General features: G+C 44.3%; 1 protein-coding gene across 2 annotated transcripts in view; it reads left to right on the plus strand.

The window, feature by feature from the left end:
- Positions 1 to 21,323, plus strand: part of plcg1 (phospholipase C, gamma 1) — a 193,499-nt gene that overhangs the window by 53,713 nt on the left and 118,463 nt on the right. For both annotated transcript variants that reach the window (XM_059980817.1, XM_059980816.1), the window contains exon 2: positions 20,757 to 20,921. In XM_059980817.1, the coding sequence (XP_059836800.1) occupies positions 20,757 to 20,921 (165 nt within the window). The remainder of the gene's footprint in view (positions 1 to 20,756; positions 20,922 to 21,323) is intronic.

Below are 21,323 nucleotides of genomic sequence, written 5' to 3' on the forward strand. Positions count from 1 at the left end.
CATGAGGCGATGTTGCAGCTCTATAGAACTCTGGCTAAGCCACACATTAGAATATTATGTTCATTGCTGGTCATTTAGGGAGGAAGTGGAAGCTTTAGAGAGGGTGCAGAGGAGACTTACCAACATGCTGCCAGGATTAGGGAGCGTGTTGTTTGAGGAAAGACCATGCAAGCTAGAGCTTTACTCATGGGAGTGAAGGAGGATGAGGGGGAGGGATGGAAAAAGACAGACAGAAACAGATTCTCCTGCATTCTACTTGACTCGTAAAGGTCTGTCCCTTGCAGCATTCGTCTGTCCTTCCCCCATCCTCCCCGTTGCTTCTTTGCATGCTCTGCTGCTCCTCCCTCCCTCCCTCCGTACCCTGAACGTCCCTGAAAGGGCAGGATCAGAGCAGTAGTCTGGGAGAACTTGTGGAGGATTTGGAGGTACCAGAGACAAGTGCACAGGCACATTGGATCTAGAGACAGCCTTTGATTCTGTGCTTCAATTCAGTGTAATATCGTCACTGGTACTGAGAAAGAGTGAAAGGCTTGACTTGAGTATTGTTCATACACATGAAATCACTGAGGTAGAACAGTGTGAAGTAGTTAAACTCAATAAAGTATTAGCTGCACAGAAAGTACAGTGCGGGTGCACGACATGCAAAATTGTGATTTTTTTTTTATCGTGTATGATCCTAAACTCCATAGCCATGTTATTAGGTACACATGTACACCTGCTTGTTGTTGCAAATATCTAATCAGCTAATCATGTGGCAGCAACTCAGTGCATTAAAGCATCAGATGTGGTCCAGACCGTACATTAGAATGGAGAATAAATGTGATCTAAGTGACTTTGACTATGGTGCCAGGACGGTGGATTGAGTATCTCAGAAACTGCTGATCTCTTGGGATCTTCACGCACCGCAGTCTCTAGAGTGTACAGATTAAAGCAAAAAACATCCAGTGAGCATTAGTTCTGTAGGTGAAAACCTGATAATGAGAGAGGTCAGAGGAGAATGGCCAGTCGAGTTCAAGCTGACAGGAAGGTGACAGTAATTCGAATAACCACACGTTAAAACAGGAAGCACAGAAGGTACCTAATAAAGTGGCTGCTGAGTGTATGTAATCGTCTGATAACGCAGGGTAGAAGCTGTCCTTGAGCCTGACCTGGCGGTATATGTTTCCAGGATATTTTCAAAATCTAGTGCCCGATGGAAGGGGGAGAAGAGAAAATGTCTGGGGTGGGTGCAGTCTTTCATTATGCCGACTGCTTTTTGAGAAAGGGATGGAAGTATTCAGTAACCACAGTTGAAATAATTTTATGAACATCCAAATTGATGCAAATTTAGCATTTTCAGTCGGACAGCAGTGGTGGAGGGGAAATGGAAAAATGTCACATCTGTTACTTCAGGAAGGGCGTATCTGACGTAATACTGAAGTGCAGCGTTGGGGTGGCGTCGATGGAATTTTACCCTTTGTGCTTATCTTGATGATAGTTGTCATACTGCACCAAGATGATGCCGAGTAATAGACCCCACCATCAATCTCCTGACCACAGAGGGAAAAATATTTCTGTTTTATCATTGCAAAGGCCAAGATATCTTAATTTGCTACTCGGGTAAAGTTGATGCTTTGGGTTAGTGTGGTGTGGCAAGTGCTGTTTCTATTGGGTAAGCTGCAACTTGAAAAAGAACTTTCAGACTTTGAAAGATGTTCAAACAGATTTTTAAAAAATATGTGCTTTTGATTTCATCTGTGAAATATAGGTCACGTTTTGTTGGGGCAGGAAACCACTTTTTTTGGCAGATATCTGCATTCTTTAAGCACTTCTTCACTGGAATCGGTAGACTTCATTCAGCTTTAATAAGGTTTACGGCAGGCGAGTACCTGAGTGATGAATGCTAAATGCTCGTGAGAGAGAGAAATCTAAGCAGGTTGCTTGCCTGGATTAGAGAGCATGTCATAGGTTGCGTGAGCTGGGGCTTTTCTCTTTGGAGTGGGGAATGAGAGGAGCACAGATAAGAGGTGTACAAGACCGTACGAAGCGTTGCTAGAATGGACAGCCAGCGTCTTTATCCCAGCACGGAAATGACTACCCTGAGAAGGCATAACTCTAAGGTGACTGGAGGAAAGTTTAAGGGAATATCAGAGAGTGGAGGTGCATGGAATGCTTTGCCAGGGGTGGTGGTAAAACCAGATACAGTAAAGTTACAGTTTCAAAGCACTTTTACTATCGAAGTATGTATATAGGATACAACTCTGAGATTCATCCTTCCGCAGGCAGCCACAAAACAGCCATGGGACCTATTGAAGAAAAATCAAGCACCCAACACACGATTTAAAAAAAAAAGTACAAATTGTGCTAATGCTAAAAAAGCGAGTGAATGGCACCTAGAGTGTGAACCATCGAGCAAGTTGTTTTCAGGATTGCTGTGTTCGGTTCAACGCCACACCAGTAGGCAAAGCAGGCCGTCGGGCCACTCTTTGCCGAAGTACCCCGGTCCGTATCAACTGCCCCGCCCAAACTGCTCAAAATCAGCAAAAAAAAGACCAGTAACCAGAATCCAGGAATACATGCAACAGGAACCTCAAAGTCCCCAAAACCCTTGGATAGGCACATTGCTGTTAGAGTAAAGGAGGGTTACCTCGGAGGGAAAGGTTAGAATGATCGTAGGGTGGCACATTAACACAGGGGTTAGCACAGGGGTCAGCAACGTTTACCACTGAAAGAGCCACTTGGACCTGTTTCACACAGAAAAGAAAACACTGGGAGCTGCAAAACCCGTTTAACATTTAAAATGAAATAACACTGCATACAACGTTTTGTTTTGCCTTTATGCTATGTATAAACAAACTATAATGTGTTGCATTTATGAAATTGATGAACTCCTGCAGAGAAAACGAAATTACATTTCTGCATGCAACAAAAACATTTTGAACTCCGAAAAAAAGACATTGGGTTGAAGGTTACTTTTAAGTAAAATACTCAACGTCTATTTGAGTCCTTCTTGTATTTATGAAAAACGCCAAACTTAAATTTGCCGCCAGCAGCAAACCAAAAATAACGTCAGCCAGCAGTCAACCTGAAAAATAAAAGGACTATTTCACTGAACAATGAAAACATATGAATATACGTAAAATAATAGGCAATTAAAATATTTATCATACTTGTTCAGGTTGACTCATACCTGACAATGCAGTCGTATTCAGTAGGGATGGATTGATGCTTAGGGGAGTGACCGGGAAGGATAATGTGTTTTTTTTCCTCTCTGAACTCACAGAAGCGTTTCCCAAACGATGTTTGCATTGCTATGATTGCAGAATGTAAATACTCCGAATTTATCATGTCGTGACCTTGTTTGAACTCTCTCAAATTGGGGAAGTGAGACAATGTGCCTTTCTGTAAATCTCTGGCAAGCAATGTCAACTTGCGCTGGAATGCCAAAACATCCTCCAACATGTGCAGGGCTGTACGTCCTTACCCCGTTGAAGAGCTGTGTTCAGCGTGTTCAGGTGCGCTGTCATGTCTACCATGAAGTGTAGCTTTTCCAGCCACTCTGGCTGTTCCAGCTCAGGAAAGTTGAGCCCTTTGCTGCCCGGGAAAGTTTTCACTTCTTCCAGACACGCGACAAAGCGTTTCAGCACCTCCCCTCTGGACAGCCAGCGATAAAAACACGTTGTAGCGGTGTGCTACACGCAGTCAGTAAACTGCAGTCAAAGATAGCTTTATTCGAACTAAACAGCCTTGCTTTTAAGCCTCCCTCAACCCGCCCCCCATGGGCGCGGATGCTGCAAAAGACACGTACTCACAAACCCCCATAGGCTATCTCCCTTAGCCTGAACGCTGGCTAACTGTGAGCCGGTTCGGATGTGTCAGGAAATGGGTCGCCACAACGTCTTATTTAGATTGTACAAGATCACCATAATCTTCAGATTTAGATTTACATTTCAAAAACTAACAAACTAACATAAAATACATTTTAATTAAATACTGACCATGTAGCGGTGTGCTACACGCAGCGCTAAAATTACGACACGGAGTCGGTAACTGCAGTCGAAAGAAAAAACTTTATTCGAAATCTTCAGCCTCACTTTTAAGCCTCCCTCAACCTACCCCCCCATGGCGCAGAGGCTCCAAAGCTCTGTGCTCGCAAACCCCCGTAGGCTATCTAATTGTGAGTTGGTTCGGATGTGCCAGGAAAAGGGTCGCCACAACCAATTATTTCCCAAAGCAACAGGGAGCCGCAGCACAGACGTAAAAGAGCCACATGTGGCTCCGGAGCCGCGGGTTGCCGACCCCCGGGTTAGCACAACGCTTTACAGTACAGGTGACAGGGCTTCATTTCCTGCTGCTGCCTGTAAGGAGTTTGTGCGTTCTCCCCAAGGGTGCGTGGGTTTCTTCCCGCGGTTAAAAGACTGTGCTGGCCATTAAATGCCAATTTACATTAACCTTACACTAGTCCTGTTTCTATTTCTGAGTCACGGGAGACAGCAGATGTTGTGATAGGGTGCAAGGAGCAAGCCGCTGGAGGGCGTCACTGGGTCAGGTGGTCTCTGGGGGCAGAGTGTGACCGTTGAGATTTTGTACCCAAGACGCTGACCAACACTCTGCCTCCGTAGATGCTGACTGACCTGCTAAGTTCCTCCAGCAGTTTGTTTTTTCTTTCATTTTTATTTTGCCAGTGTTTCTATCAGTTTCCCCAGATATCACCAATTACCCATACTCTAGGGGCAATTTACAGTGACTAATTAAACTGCTGAGCTATAGCTGTCCCTTAGGGATGTGGGTGAAAGCCGGAACATCTGGAAGAAATGCATGCAGTCACAGGGAGAATTTGCAAACTTTACAGTCCCCAGAAGGAAATGGACAACATTTCAGTCCAGGTCATAAAGTCCTAGGAAAGTACAGCACAGTGACAGGCCCTTTGGCCCATCTAGTCCACACTGAACCATTTCAACTGGCTACTCGCATTGACCTGCCCCCGGACCATAGCCTCCCATACCCCTACCATCCATGTACCTATCCAAACTTCTCTTAGATGTTGAAATCAGGGTCACATGCACCACTTGGGCTGGCAGCTCATTCCACACTCACACGACCCTCTGAGTGAAGAAGTTTCCCCTCGTATTCCCCTTAAATTTCACCTTTCACCCTTTACACATGACCTTTAGTTGTAGTCCCACCCAACCTCAGTGGGAAAAGCTCACTTACAATTACTCTATCTATACCCCTCATAATTTTGTGTACCTGAATGGGCAAAAGGTTTCAATCTGAAACATCAACCATCCATTTCCCTCCATGGATGCTACCTGACCCATTGAGTTCCTCCAGCCTTTTAAGGTGTTGCTCCAGATTCCAGCATCTGCAGTCTCTTTGTGTTTGCACAAGCGTCTTTGGGAGTGTCAGGATTGAACCGGTGTCACTGTGGCTGTGGAGCATCTCTACAAAGGTTTCCACGGTGGTGCTGAAACAGAGGCAAGGGAGCAGCAGTGACCAGCAAAGCAACAACACTTTTATATTAGTGCAGCAGAGAAAACGCTTGAGAGATGTGATCAAGGGCTCTAATAATCATCCAAAAAACGTTGCATTCCAATCGCGCATACACGTTTGCCCCACAACATTTAGCATGTGTGCCTTCTGAAAGGGGGCAGATATGCCTCCAGTTTCAGTAAAGTGAAACTGCACAAGTACATGTACGGAGCATCGCAGGCACATAGCACCGTCCTGAATACATATCATTCAGAAGAAAGTAGAAGTCATACACAACTTTTATAGGAAAGCACTATTGAAATTGAAAATGTTCATTTCAGTGTAAAGTGATCAATTAGTCATGGTGTTGCTCTACCGAAGTAGCAGTTAAGGTCAGACATCTCATGCTCTCAGATTTACCTTTTTGCATTTGCACATTCTTCTTTTAAAGATTGGTTGCTTGTCAGTCTTTGGGTATAGCTTTTCGTTGATTCTATTGTGTTTCTTTGTCTGCTGTAAATGCCTGCAAGAAAATGAATTTAATGGTAGAAATGGTGACATATACACACTTTGATAATGAATTTACTTTTGAACTTTTTGAACTTTTATGCTGATTATGCCACGAGCCAAGTGGTTGGAGGGAAGTAGCTGATCTTGAACCTACTGATGAGGGACTTCAGGCTTTTGTAGCAGCAAAGTGGCATGGTAAGGAGACATTTGTCAAGCTGGGCCTCTTCCATAATGCTACCTCTAAAGTTCCTGATTTGGAACAGCAGGAAAGTTACTCTGTGCATCCCTCATTAAGGACCCTCAGCACTGTGGACGTGTTCTCTTCTCCACACTACCATCAGGGAGGAGGTACAGCAGCCTGAAGACCCACACTCAACGTTTAAAGAACAGCTTTTTCCTCCGGTCCATCAGATTTCTGAACAGTCCTTGAACTCTACTTCACTATTCAGCTTGTGCTATTTATCTTTTGTAACTTATCATAATTAGATTTGTCTTGCACTTGCATTGCTGTCACAAACCAAAGCATTTCATGACATGTGAATCTGATTCTGATACTGATTTAAGCAAACTGGGCCATTTATCCTGGATCAGAAAGTTGCAGAAGGTCACAGGTTTGGGGAAGTGTCAAAGAAGTTGCTAACAGTAATCTAAGCTTAGTTATAACCTTACTTTTAATGAATAATTAGTGGTTATATCAGCTTTGGTCGTTTGTGGAAACCACATAACTACTTAGTATGTCTGTGATGTTCACAATGATTTTGAAGTGTGTTGTCTGTTCAGGGGATTTTAAAACCTGCTCACATTGACTTTATTTTTTACTTTGAAACTTACTTTAAAAACTCTTATGAACTTAATTATACGTACAAAAACCTAACATCAGTATCTTTTTCCCATGATTGGAATGTTTTTGCTCTAGAGGGCACGTATTTAAGATGAGGAGAGAAGGAGAAGGACATTTTAAATGCACGAGACAAGTTTTGTTTTACACAGAGTTGTGAGGGTGGTGGGGGCACAAGAGTGTTTAAGACACTCCTAGCACGATGTTATTGCTGCGTGGACTGTTCAGGAATTTGATGTTTATTTCTGGTGCCCTCCGTAAGGAGTTTGTACATCCTCCCTGAGGAATGTGTGGGATTTCCCTCAGTGTTCTGGTTTCCTCCCACAGTCCAAAGATGTACCGGTTGGTAGGTTTATTGGTCATTGTAAATTGTCCTGTGATCAGACGAGGGTTAATCAGTTTTGTTGGGGGTTGCTGTGTAGTGCGGCTAGAGGGTCCTACTCCGTGCTGTATCACTAAACAAACAAATAAATAAATTTTTCAAAAATTAATGAAATAAAAATATTTCCCTCCATGAAATGCTACCTGACCTGCTGAGATCTTCCAGTCATTTTGTTTGTGTTGCTCTGTCACCTGCAGACCTCTTGTCTAATGGGTTTATGTAGTTTGGCTCAACATTATGGGCTGAGGGCCATGCTGTCTACTTAAGTGTTCCATTAAAAGCATGAAAAACCCAAGGAGCTGGGTGTAGAGAAGGAGACTCCCTCTCTTTGTCAGTGCTGTGCCAGCAGGTCGATTGAAGATGTTGTGGTGGAACAGAAGAGCAGTTATGTTGGCATTCGATGCACCGGACCGCTCAAAATTTAACGTTCCAGTGTGCAAGTTTTGGAAGCCTAAGATGTCCTTGACGTGGACTGACTGTTATTTTCCAATTGGCCCGTTGGCTGATGTTCTTGAGGGAGGAAGCCACTGCCACTGAATTCCTGAGCCCATTGCTAATGCTTCGTGAGCAATGACCTTCCATTTTGTGATGGTACTGGAACCAATTCCTTTCCTCAGCGTTGGAAATAAATTCAAAAGCAGGAGTATCGGGTTGGATATATTTAAAGTGGAGGTTGATAGGTTCTTAGTTAGACAGGGTATCAAAGGTTTATTTTACTTACTTATTTAGAAATACATCACGGAGCAGGCCCTTGCGAGCCATTGAGCTGCGACTATTTACAATAAGCGATTAACCTATCAACCTGTAATCTTTGGGCTGTGGGAGGAAACCAGAGCATCCGGAGGAAGTCTACACGCACATGGGAAGAACATACGAGCCTTCTCACAGAGGACCCTGAAAGTGAACTCCAAACTCCGATGACCTGACCGGGGTTGAGAGGGAAAATAAATCAGCCACGATTGAACGGCAGATCAGTCACTGGGCCAAATTATCTAACTCTGCTCCTATGTCTTCTGGGCTCATTCCTGCCTGAATCACTCACGCCTGACTGGAGTTGCAGACAATGAAAATGAATGAGAAGTTGCGTCCTCTCTATTGCCATCCCAGTACAGTAACCTCAGGAAACTGAAGGCAGTTTAGTCTGACCATAAGACATAGGAGCAGAATTAGCCCATCCGATGCATTGAGTCTGCTCTGCTCTGGTTGAGAGGGGTAATAAATAATGGCTGATTTACTACCCCTCTCAACCCCATTCTCCTGCCTTCTCCCTGTAAACTTTGATGCCCTTAATAATCAAGAACCTATCAACCTCCGCTTTAAATATACCCAATGACTTGGCTTGTGCAGTAGTCTGTGGTAATGAATCCCACAGATTTACCACCCTCTGGGTAAATTTGTCATATTTGCTCTAAAGGGACATCCTTGTATTCTGCGGCTGTGCCCTCTGGTGCTAGACTCCCCCACTACTGGAAGCATCCTCTCCACATCAATTCTTATCTAGACCTTTCAATATTCAATGGGTTTCTATGAGATTCCTTCCCATTCTTCTGAACTCCAGGGAATAAAGGCCCAGAGCCACCAAAACACTCATTGGCCCTTTCATTGCTGGGATCATTCCCGTGAACCTCATTGGAGGCAGGTAGGCAGGTCACAGACTGGGAGGTGAGCCAGTTTATAGAGTAGGAGAAGAATGATGGTCATGCGGGTGGGGGGGGGGGGGGAAGCAGGTGTAGGTCACTTGGCCCTTAAACCTGCCAGCTCTCTCTTCCCTATCCCCTCTCTCCTCCCCTTTCCCGCCACCCTCTCCCTCCACCCTCTCAATCTGCGCTACCAGTCTTCCTCCCCTCTTTTTTCTTTCTCTTTCCACCCCCTCCTCCCCCATCCCCGTCTCCTCCCCCTCGCTCCCCACCCCTCTCTCCACCCCCTCTCCTGTATGTGTGCCTCTATCCTACACACACACACACACACACACACACACACACATCTTCTCTATCCAATCTAACTTTGCTTTGGTTGTGACACAGCAGATGACATGTTGGCTGCATGAGAGACTATTGTAAGTGTGTATGGCTTGGCTGCTTGCAGTGCTCACCCTCTGTGTGTTTTAATTGCTTTGGAGATTGTGTAAAAGTTGCTGCAGTACTATTTCAAAGAACAGCAAGGGAGCTCTGTCCATCATTTTTGCCACAACGTTAATATTATTGTCACGTTGCTCTTGTTCGGGGCTTGTTCCATATGCATTTTACCTGTCGCCTTTTCTGCAACAGAACTGTGAATGCACATCAGAAATACTTCACAGGAAAACCTGAGTCCTCAACTCTGCTGAAATTGTCTATGATCATGGCTGATCTACCACTTCCACCATTTCAAAACCTCATCCATCTCTACTTTAAATATCTCTAATGATCGATCATTACAATTGTATGGAATTGAGAATTTCAGAAGTTTACCACTTTCCCACTAAAAGAAATGTTGATGCATCCCAGTCTTAAATAAAAACATAGAAAACCTACAGCACAATACAGGCCCTTCGGCCCACAAAGCTGTGCCAAACATGTACTTACATTAGAAGTTACCTAGGGTTACCTATAGTCTTCTATTTTTCTAAGCTCCATGTACCTGTCCAGGAGTCTCTTTAAAGACCCTATCATATCTGCCTTCACCACCTTGGTCGGTAGCCCTTCCACGCACTCACCACTCTCTGCATATAAAACTTACCCCTGACATCCCCTCTGTACCTACTTCCAAGCACCTTAAAACTGTGCCCTCTCATGTTAACCATTTCAACCCTGGGAAAAACCCTCTGACTATCCACGTGATCAATACCTCAATGACCAACCATTTATCTTGAAAATATGACACAATGTTTGGAAATCTCTCACTAGTGAAAACAATTTTTTTTCAGTTGTATAAGGAGTAAAAAAGAGGTGAGAGTTGATATTGGACCACTGGGAAATGATGCTGGTGACGTAGTAATGGGGGACAAAGAAATGGCAGATGAACTTAATAGATACTTTGCATTTGTCTTTACTGTGGAAGACACCAGCAGTGTGCCAGAGGTCCGTGAGCATCAGGGAGCAGGAGTGAGTGCCGTTGCTATTACAAAGGAAAAAGTGCGAGGCAGGCTGAAAGGTCTTAAGGTAGTTAAGTCACCTGGACCAACTGGACTTCATCCCTGGGTCCTGAGAGAGGTTGCTGAAAAGAATCTTTTCACTGATTCACTGGTCATAATCTTTCAAGAATCATTGGATTCTGGCATGCTCCTGGAGGACTGGGAAATTGCAAATGTCACTCCACTCTTTTAAGAAGGGAGGAAGGCAAAAGAGAGGAAATCAGAGGCCAGTTAGCCTAACCTCAGTGGTTGAGAAAGTGTTGGAGTCTATTATTAAGAATGAGGTTCTGAGGTACTTGGAGACTAATGATAAGTCAAATTCAGCTTGGTTTCTATCCAGGGTGGACAAAGGAGAGGTAGTGGATGTCATTTACTTAGATTTTCAGAAGACATTTGATAAGGTGTCACACATGAGTCTGCTTAACAAGATAAAATCTATGGTGTTACAGGAAAGATACTGGCACGGATAGAGGAGTGGTTGACTGGTAGGAGACAGCAAGTGGGAATAAAGGGGGCCTTTTTTGGTTGGCTGTCAGTGACTAGTGGTGTTCCTCAAGGGTCAGTATTGGGACTGTTACTTTTCACATTGTTTGCCATTGATTTGGATAATGGAATTGATGGCTTTGTGGCAGTTTGTGGATGATACAAAGATAGGCAAAGGAGTAGGTAGTGCTGAGGAAGCAATGCGATTACACCAGGACTTAGACAAGTAGGAAGAATGGGCAAAGAAGTGGCAGATGGAATACAGTGTTGGGAAATGTATGATAATGCATTTTGGTAAACGGAACGATAATGTGGACTATTATCTAAATGGGGAGAAGGTTCAAACATCAGAGGTGCGGAGGAACTTAGGAGTCCTCGGGCAAGACTCCTAAATGTGGTAGTGTGGCGACCCATTTCCTGGCACATCCGAACCAACTCACAATTAGATAGCCTACGGGGGGTTGCGAGCACAGGGCTTTGGAGCCGCTGCGCCATGGGGGGCAGGTTGAGGGAGGCTTAAAAGTGAAGCTGAAGATTTCGAATAAAGTTTTTTTCCTTCGACTGCAGTTACCGACTCCTTGTCGTAATTTTAGCGCTGCGTGTAGCACACCGCTACAGTAGCAACCAGGTTCCCTGAATAAATACAACATCAGATAGATTTTTTTTCAGAAATTAACTTGAGGTCTTGACCATGCGAAATCAGGCTTCCGGAAAGCGCCATTCTTATGGAGTCTGGGGGAATGTACGTGGATGTTAATGATTGGTGAATCTCTGTCTGATCTGATTGGAAAGAGCAAATATTCCAATCAGGAATTGAGTGTTGAGTGTCAGGTAAAAAAAGGTAAATGCAACGTTGGCATTTATTTTAAGTGGAATAGAATATAAAAGCGAGGAGATAACACTGAACCTTTATAAGACATCAGTCAGGCCGCACTTGGAGTATTGTCAACAGTTTTGGGCCCCAGATATCAGAAAGGACGTGCTGTTATTGGAGAGAGTCTAGAGGAGGTTCACGAGGATGATCCTGGGAATGAAACGGTTAACATATGAGGAGTGCTTGGCAGCTTTGGGCCTGTACTCACTGGAATTTAGAAGAATGCGTGGGGATCTCATTGAAACCTACAAAATGTTGAAAGGACTAGATAGGGTGGATGTGGAGAGGATGTTTCCTATGCTGGGGGTATCCAGAACTGGAGGGCACGGCCTCAAATTTAGGGGCAACCTTTTAGAACAGAGGTAAGGAGGAATTTTTTTAGCCAGAGAGCAGTGAACCTGTGGAATGCTCTGCCACAATCTGCAGGGGAGGCCAAGCCCATGCGTATTTTTAAGGTGGAAGTTGATCACTTCCTGATCGGTCAGGGCTTTAGAAATGCTTTTGTAGCCTTTTTCTGCTTCATGTATCTCTAAAGAACCTCTGAAAGTTGCTCTGATCATGCATAAACAGATCTTTCAGAGAAGAGCAGGCTCTAACAGTAACCTGACTTTCTGTGTCTTTTTTTTAGGGCAGGGCACCTCTACAATCCACACCTCCAATCTCATCTCATTGATTGGAACACCTGATTGCAAATAGCTTTAGTAGAAGGCATTACCCCAGGGGTTCACATACTTTTTGAACCTAGACTGTGTTTGTTTAAATGGTGTACTCAGTCCTGACAAGAAGTACAATTCTTCGTGTGTTACTAGTTTAGGCAGATTGTGTTTGTCTATTATTGTGACTTAGATGATGATCAGACAACATTTTATAAGTAATTAATGCAGAAAACTAGGTAATTGCAAAGGATTCACTAACTTTGTCTTGCAAATGTATATGTGCTCAAGGCTTTTGCACGGTTCTGTAGAACTGAGCTAAACTTTTCAATTAGATTATAACTGAGCTTTATCTAACTTGGTTATGGAATAATTTGGTACCTAATTTGAACGCCAAACATACTCTCAGTGGCCACTTTATTAGGTGCATCTGTAAACCTGCTTGTTAATTCAAATTATCATCAGCCAATTATGTGGCAGCACGTCAGTGCATAAAAGCATGCAGACATGGTCAAGAGATTCAATTGTTGTTCAGACAACACATCAGAATGGGGAAGAAATGTGATCTACAAACAAGAGAAAATCTGAAGAAGCTGGATATCTGACCAACACGCTCAAAACGTGTGTCCTGCCAGAGGGTTTCGGCCTGAAACGTCGACTGTACTTTTTTTTCCATAGATGCTGCCTGACCTGCTGAGTTCCTCCAGCATTTTGTGTGTGTTGGTGTGAATTGGGTGACTTTGACAGTGGAATAATTGTTGGTGCCAGAAGGGGTGATTTGAGGATCTCTGAAAATGCTGATTTTTCTTCAGAGTCTGTGGAGAATGGTGTGAAAACAGGAAACATACAGTGAGCTTCAGTTCAGTTGGTGGAAGTGCCTTGTTAATGAGAGATGTCAGGAGAAGAATGGGCAGCCTGGCTCAAGCTGACGAGAAGGTGACGGTAACTCAGGGAACCACACGGTACAACAGTGGAGTGCAGAAGAGCAGCTCTGAAAGCTTCAGCAACAGAAGACTATGAACATACACTCAGTCATCGCTTTATTAGGTACAGGAGGTCACTAATAAAGTGACCACTGGGTGTATATTTCTAACTACGCACACAGTCAGGCAATTCTGTACAAGAAGTTCCGCAACCCTTGGGTAAACTGTATTTTCAGAGACTGAAGTATTCACAGTGTTGCAGTCAAAACCTAGCTGTGGTAACAAATCCCTGGATTGCTGGAAGCTAATAGACATTGGGATGGTTTGTCTTGGATGGGAACTTGTGGTTTATGCCATTCCCCCGTGCCTGCTGTCTTTGATTGATGGATGATGTGGGTTTGGAAGAAGCTGGTAAAAAAGCTTTGGCCAGTCAGAGCATGCCGTCTGTTTGCCCTGCCCTGCCCCCCCCAACAGGCAGCCTTTCACGACTGAATCGGAAACAAGTTGCAAGAGAAATAAGTAATATGATATATGAGTAAATGCCTCTTGGCCCCGTGCAGAAACCGTGCTGATCCTATACAAGGGTTGGTGTGTAAGAGGGTTGTTTTGGGAGATTTAGGTAAATAAATTCTGCATAGTTTAACATTGGTGTTAACGTCTTGGTATAGTTCGACATTGGTTGCCTTTATGTTTCCTAGCTTCTGAAATTAATTAGAAACCTCTGGAGGAATAAATGGGCAGCTTAACTACAGATTCTCCACCTGACTGGAGTTCTGGTCTGATCTACGTAACATTCAAAGAATCCATTGAGCTGTCATTCAAGAGCCACTTATCACAGAATTGAAGACCACAAGACACAGGAGTAGAATTGGGCCATTCAGCCCATCAAGTCTGCTCCACCGTTCCCCTGAACCACTTGGGAAAGATCCTGGGAGAGCCATCTGCAGCCAAGAGAAGGCGTTGAGTTTAAGTACTGAAACTTCACCTGGATGAAATGGTTCCACTAAGAGACTGCATGTGTCGGTGTCAGGACCTCCTGGGAATTCATCCCAAACAAAAACACCCAGCTAGATGGGATATGTTGCCACTTTAGCTCATGGAGTGTATATGAAGTTGATTCTGGCTGGTTGTGGGGATAAGTCTGCGTCCCCAACCACAGGCTCAAAAGACCGATTCCAAGCATTCTGGGATACTCTGAGGCAGAGTGCAGCTGTGTTTTCAAGGTTTTAGCAGAGTGAGAGGTGGGCTCGTTGAAACACGCCAAATTCAGAATCAGCTTTAACATCACTGACACGTCATAAAATGTGTTGTTTTGTGGCATTGCAATACATACTAATACAAAAGACTATAAATTATCATAAATATGTAGTGGCATGGTAGCATGCTGTCGAACAACGCTTTACAGTACCAGCGACTCGAGTTCAATTCCCACCTCTGCCTGTAAGGAGTTTGGACGTTCTTGCCATGACCGTGTGGGTTTCCTCCCGCAGTTCAAAGCCATTCCAGTGGGTAGGATAACTGTTCATTATGAGTTGTCCTGTGACTAGGCTGGGGTTACATTGGGGGATTGCTGGGCGGCATGGCTCAAAGTTCTGAGAGGGCCTGTTCCACACTGTATCTCAATAAATTAAATAAATAAGTATAAATTAGGTAAGTAAGGGAAAAACGAGAACAAAAGAAAGAGAAGAATAGTGAGCAAGTGTTCATGGGTTCAGTGTCCATTCAGAAATCTGATGGTGAAGAGGAAGAAGCTGTTCATAAAACATTGTGTGTCTACGTTCAGGTTCCTGTCCCTCCTCCTCGATGGTAGCGATGAGAAGAGGACATGTCCACGGTGAAGGGGGTCCTTAATGTCAGATGCTGCCTCTTTGAGGCATCACATTTTGAAGGTGTTCTCGATTCTGGGGAGGCTAATGCCTTTGACAGAGTTGGCTGAATTTACATACTTTTGCTGTTTTTTTCCGACCCTGTGCAGTGGCCCCTCCATACCGGACGGTGATGCAACCAGTTAGACGCAAGATTCTCGTTACATCTGCAGAATCTTGCAAGGCTTCACAGGGTGGATGCAGGGATGAGAGTTTCACTCCCTGTCGTGTCCAAAATTTACGTTTAGGTTCAGAACAGGGATCAGGGCTGAGATGTAAAGAAATGTCATCTCAAAGGTAGTAAATCTTTGGAGTTCTTTGCCCATGAACATTGTGCATGCTCAGCCTTTGATTATATTCAAGAGGGGATGAAATGGCTTTTGAATCCTGGTGAGAGGCAGATGTTGCCTTGTTACGCACAGAGTGATGATTGCTTAGAATGGGTTGATACAACACTGGCTTGTTTAACTGTCTTTTAGACAGGCATGTGTATTGGCAGGGAATGGAGAGATATGGATCAAGTGTGGGCTGAACAGATTTAGTATAATTTTGACATTCAACTCGGACATTGAGGGCCATAGGCCATAAGACATAGGAGTAGAATTAAACAATCTGGCCCATCGTGTCTGCTCTGCCATTCAATCATGGCTGATCCTTTTTTTCACCGTTTCACGGCCTTTTCCCTGTAACCCTTGTTGCCATGTCCAGTCAAGAACCTGTCAGTCTCTGCCTTAAATACACCCAATGACCTGGCCTCCACAGCTGCATGTGGCAACAAATTCCACACATTCACCACCCTTTGGCTAAAGAAATTTCTCCGCATCTCTGTTTTGAAAGGCTGTCCCTTTATCCTGAGGCAGTGCCCTTTTCTCCTGGACTCTCCTACCATGGGAAACATCCTTTCCATATCTACTCTGTCTAGGCCTTTCAACATTCAAAAGGTTTCAGTGAGATTCCCCCCTTATCCTTCTAAATTCCAGGGAGTACAGACCCAGAACCAGTCCCGGCAGCAATGTTGTAAATTTTCTCTGTACTCTTTAAACCCTTTTCACACCTTTCCCCTTCTAAGCAATAAAATCTATTTGGATGTGCTGCCCTTCCAATGAGATCTGTATCTCAACTAATCCCTGGTAGATGTAAAATTTGGCACAATGTCAAAGAGCAGGGTAACTCTTTCCCCGAATATATTTATATTTCAATGATCATTTTTGAAAAATAAGTGCATTACACCCTCATTATCTCAGCTTGCTGAGAGCAAAATGTCTATTGCATTTCCTACCAACGGCTTCACTCCAAAAGCACATCATAGATGACAAAGTGCTTTATTGCAGGGTGTGGTTGCACGGTGGATATGTAGCAAGACAAGTAACCGATTGCTTGACGGTAAAGTTCAGATCCCACCATGGCATTTGGGAAATTTATATTTTGAGTTTAGGTCAAAAACCAGACTTGGGGAAAAAATAGTAGAATCAGAGTCAGGTTTATTAACGCGACCTCCTTCAAAAGCAACGACACATCTCAGCTCGCTGTACTTCACCCACCCACTGTAGTCCACTGGTCACTCAAATTACGCCATGTAGTGGTCGCTTTAAAACAAACAAATCCGGGGGGTGGGTGTGACACTGTATGACGCACTTCACAGTAACAGAGTTTTAAGTTGAAGAAAATCTGTTTGATCCTTTACTTAGAAATCAGCAAAAGTGAACAATCTTGTAACAATAAAAAAAGAAACTAAAACTAGCGATATTACGAAATAAGCGATCTTAGCATATTCAGACTTGAGCATTAGCGTTAAGCTTACATCGACGCTAGCCATCAACAAAAAAAAAATTACATACTGCCAACCTACCCCCGATCTAACCAGACTGATACTGAACAAAGGATAAAAGTATGAATATGTAACTATACTCGTCACTTCTACCACGTCCCAACCCACATGACAAAATTATTCTTAATAAACACACAACACAAAACACAATACAAACAGACAGAAAATAGATACATGCCTCCTTTTTGATATTCTTGTACTCAGATCTTTCCAAAGTTTGCCTCTCTTTAGCTTAGGCAGCCTCTCCCCAAGATTCAGCTGGGCTTTTCGGAATCGGGTTTATTATCACTGACAGATGTTGTGAAATTTGTTGTTTTGTGCCAGCAGTAGAGTACAGGACAAAAAAAATTGCAGTAAGTTATAATAAAAGATATATAAAAAAGTAAGTAGTGCGGAAGAAGAACAGTGAGGTAGTGCTCATGGACTGTTCAGAAATCTGATGGTGGAGGGGAAGAAGCTGTTCTTGAACGTGTTGTTTTGTAGGTCTTTAGGCTCGTGTACCTCTTCCTTGATGGTAGAAATGAGAAGAGCATATGTCCTGCAAGGTTTAAATGCTGAGGCTGTAAGGCACCGGTGAGGTTTCACTTTGAGTATTGTGAGCACTTTTGGGCGCCTTATCTGAGAAAGGATATTCTGACACAAAATTTTTTCCATGATTGAGAGGCTAATCAGATGAGATAGGTTTGATGGCTCTGGGCCTGTATTCACTGGAATTCAGAAGAATGAGGGGGAGGAGATCTCATTGAAACCTACCAAATGTTAAAAGGCCTCGATAAAGTCGATGGTGAAGGGTCTAAAACCAGAGGACACAGCCTCAGAATCGAGGCATGTCTGAAATGAAGAAGAATTTCTTTAGCCAGAGGTGTGGTGAATCTGTGGAATTCCTTTCCACAGGTGGCTGTGGAGGCCAAGTCATTGGGTATATTTAAAGAAGAGGCTGATAGATTCTTGATTGGTCAGGGCATGACGGCAGGAGATTGGGGCTGAGAGGGAAATGGATCAGCCATGATGAAATGGTGGAACAGACCCAATGGGCCAAATGGCCTAACTTTGCTCCTGTACCTTATGGTCTCGATGATGGATGCCACCTTCTCCACGTTCTTGAGGCACTGTCTTTTGAAGAGTTACTTCAAGTCATCGGTAGAAGGGTTAAAGGGGAGATGAAAGAAGAAAAATAAATCACCCAGATACTAGTAAGGATGTGGAATTCACCACCTGAAAGGATGAGGAATATAGAAATGGGTGTGGCAATGCAGCAGTTAGTGCTGCTGTCTCACAGCGCCTGTTAACCGAGTTCGATTCTGACCTTGGGTGCTGCCTCCATGGGTTTTGCATATCTTTGCCAGAATTGTTTGGCTTTCATGCAGGGCTTCCGGTTTAATCATCATCTTCGTGTGCTGGTGCCTATGACATGGCCGATCATGGTCCTCCATCTGGTGTTCTTATTCTTTTTCCTGTCCATGACCATGCTTGTTCTTGACAAATTTCTCGACAGGAGTGGTTTGCCATGAAGGAGTAGTACTTCATGGGTTCACAGATCATTCTGAAATCTAGCAGCAGAGGGGAAGAGGCAGTTCCTCAATCATTGAGAGTGTTGGTGTTTGCTGTTCTGCATCAACTGAGCCACTGACTGGAACTGTCCAAACCTGGTTCTAAAACGACAGCAGCAAAAAGGATATTTAACATTTGTTCCTACATTTATTATGTGTTGTATGACATGGGTGATCATGGTCTTTTCATGACTGTGATAGTTCTTGGCATATTTTTCTACAGAAGTGGTTTGCCATTGTCTTCTGGGCAATGTCAGTGACCCCAGCCATTATCAACACTCTTCAAAGATTGTCTGCCTGGTGTCAGTGGTCACATAACCAGGACTTGTGATTTGCACCAGCTGCTCACATGACTACCCACAACCTAAACTCATGGTTTCACGTGGCCCTGATTGGGGAGCTGAGCAGGTGCTACACTTTGCCCAAGGATGACCCGCAGGCCAGCGGAGGGAAGGAGCACCTTGCATATCTCCACCCTGCCATCAATGTGGAGGTATACTGCTCAACTATTTGGATCCAGAGAGTAGAAAATGAACCGAAGTTCAGCCCCACTACTTTGTACCAGCCAAGGACCCCAGCTGAGCCCGTTCCATCTGCCTGTGTTTGAACTATCTACTGCTCTTCTCGTTGTTACCATCAGCCAGCAGGTGCAGGAGTCCAGTATTCCACACCACCTGGTTCAGGAGCAGTCGTTACCCTGTAGCCATCGAGCTCCTGGACTGGCTTCACTTGCCCCAGCACTGAACTGTCTCTGCGGCCTGTGGACTCACTTTCAGGGTCTCTGCGGCCTGTGGACTCACTTTCAGGGTCTCTGTACCCTGTGGACTCACTTTCAGGGTCTCTGCGGCCTGTGGACTCACTATCAGGGTCTCTGAGGCCTGTGAACTCCCTATCAGGGTCTCTGCAGCCTGTGGATTCACTTTCAGGGTCTCTGCGAGCTAGGGACACTTTCAGGGTCTCTGCAGCCTGTGGACTCACTATCAGGTCTCTGCACCCTGTGGACTCACTCTCAGGGTCTCTGAGGCCTGTGGACTCACTTACAGGGTCTCTGCGACCTGTGGATTCACCTTCAGGGTCTCTGAGGCCTGTGGATTCACTTTCAGGGTCTCTGAGGCCTGGGGATTCACTTTCAGGGTCTCTGCAAGCTAGGGACACTTTCAGGGTCTCTGAGGCCTGGGGATTCACTTTCAGGGTCTCTGAGACCTGTGGACTCACTTTCAGGGTCTCTGCGACCTGGGGACATTCTCAAGGTCTCTGCAGCCTGTGGATTCATTTTCAGGGACTCTGCAGCTCACATTCACTATTGTTTACTTTTTTAAAAATTATTTACACGATTTGTGCTCTTTTACACTTTGAATGTTTGGAGGTGTTTGTTGGGTGTGTTTTTTTTTGTGGATTCTATTGTTCTTTTTTGTTTTCCTGTGGCTGGCTGCAAGAATATGAATCTCAAGGTAACAAATATACTTCGAGGATCACCTTTTAATGTAGATAAGTAGCAGAGGTGTACACCAAAGTAAGGGGATGAGGAATGGGTTGAATGGGTTTGCCCTTCTGGGAGCTGGCATAGACTAGATGGACCAAATAGCCTTTTTCTGTGTCGTAGTAAGTAAACTAAACATATAGAATGAATGTGAAAAGTTACATCCTGCAAATCTCAGAACACTTGCTGGAGGGTGAGATTAAGATGAGATTTTTTTTGGCCAGCACAAATTCAATGGTCTGAATGGCCTTGTGTCTTGTAAATGTAGTATTATTCTGTCTTGCAGTGCTAAATGGCCAAAGTGTGATGACATCTTTCAGTTGGTGAGAGTCACAGTGGGTAATGTGGTATTTCTGTGGTCGAACATTATTCCTGGAGTAGTTTGAACTCTGAAGTGGGCATTTAATGTGGTAAATGCAGTTTTCATCTTTGCCGGATGGTGTTTCACACCAGATTCTGACAGGGACAGGTGAACCAGTAGGAAAATGGCATTTGTTCTGTCTTAAACACAATAGATTCTGCAGATGTTGGAAACCTTGAGTGCCACACACAAAACACTAGAGGAATTCAGCAGGTCAGGCAGCATCAATGGAGGGGAATAAACAGTCGACGTTTCAGGCTGAGACTCTTCACCAGGCCTGAAATGTCAACTTTCTTTTCACCCTCCGTGGACGCGTCCTGCCTTACTGAGTTCCTCCAGCATTTATTGTGTCCTCCACATTTCAGCCTTTGGATATGTAAACCTGAGCCACCTAGCAGTGGAAGAACACAACCAGATTCAAAAGGAAAATTTTGTTTCTCTTTCAGTCGATATTCGGGAAATCAAGGAGATCCGCGCAGGAAGGAATTCCCGGGATTTTGAACGGTATCATGATGACACAGCCAGAGCCGACCTGTCCAAGTCTGACTCCTCGCACTGTTTTGTCATTCTATATGGGATGGAGTTCCGACTGAAAACACTCAGTCTCGCAGGTAATCCCCCAGCTCCATGAGCTCTTTTCCATGTTTGTAATCAGTTTCATATTGGGCATCAAAACCAACTGATCTCAGTATTAACTTGCACCTTAGATATTTAGGTTGATTTCAAATTGTCCTTAGGCCTCCTTAAGCCATGTGAGGTCCCTAGACAAGATGTTTAGCAAATAAAATTAAAAGTGAGGCACCATCATGACCTCTCCATGCTGGCAGAGGAGCCCTGAAACCCAGAAGCCTTAGGAGAAGACTGCTACCGCTGGTGCTGTGACCAACGGCGTAAGGCAGTGGCAGAAAGCATCTCTTTGGCTATTAACAACGGGAAGCACCTCTGCTAACCCAGACACTCATAGCCTTTGTCAGAGCTAGAGACCAACCCCAGCCTCGGCCCAGATCACCTGC

This window comes from Hypanus sabinus, chromosome 9 (genome assembly GCF_030144855.1).
Source record: "Hypanus sabinus isolate sHypSab1 chromosome 9, sHypSab1.hap1, whole genome shotgun sequence".
In the NCBI taxonomy this organism is placed as follows: domain Eukaryota; kingdom Metazoa; phylum Chordata; class Chondrichthyes; order Myliobatiformes; family Dasyatidae; genus Hypanus; species Hypanus sabinus.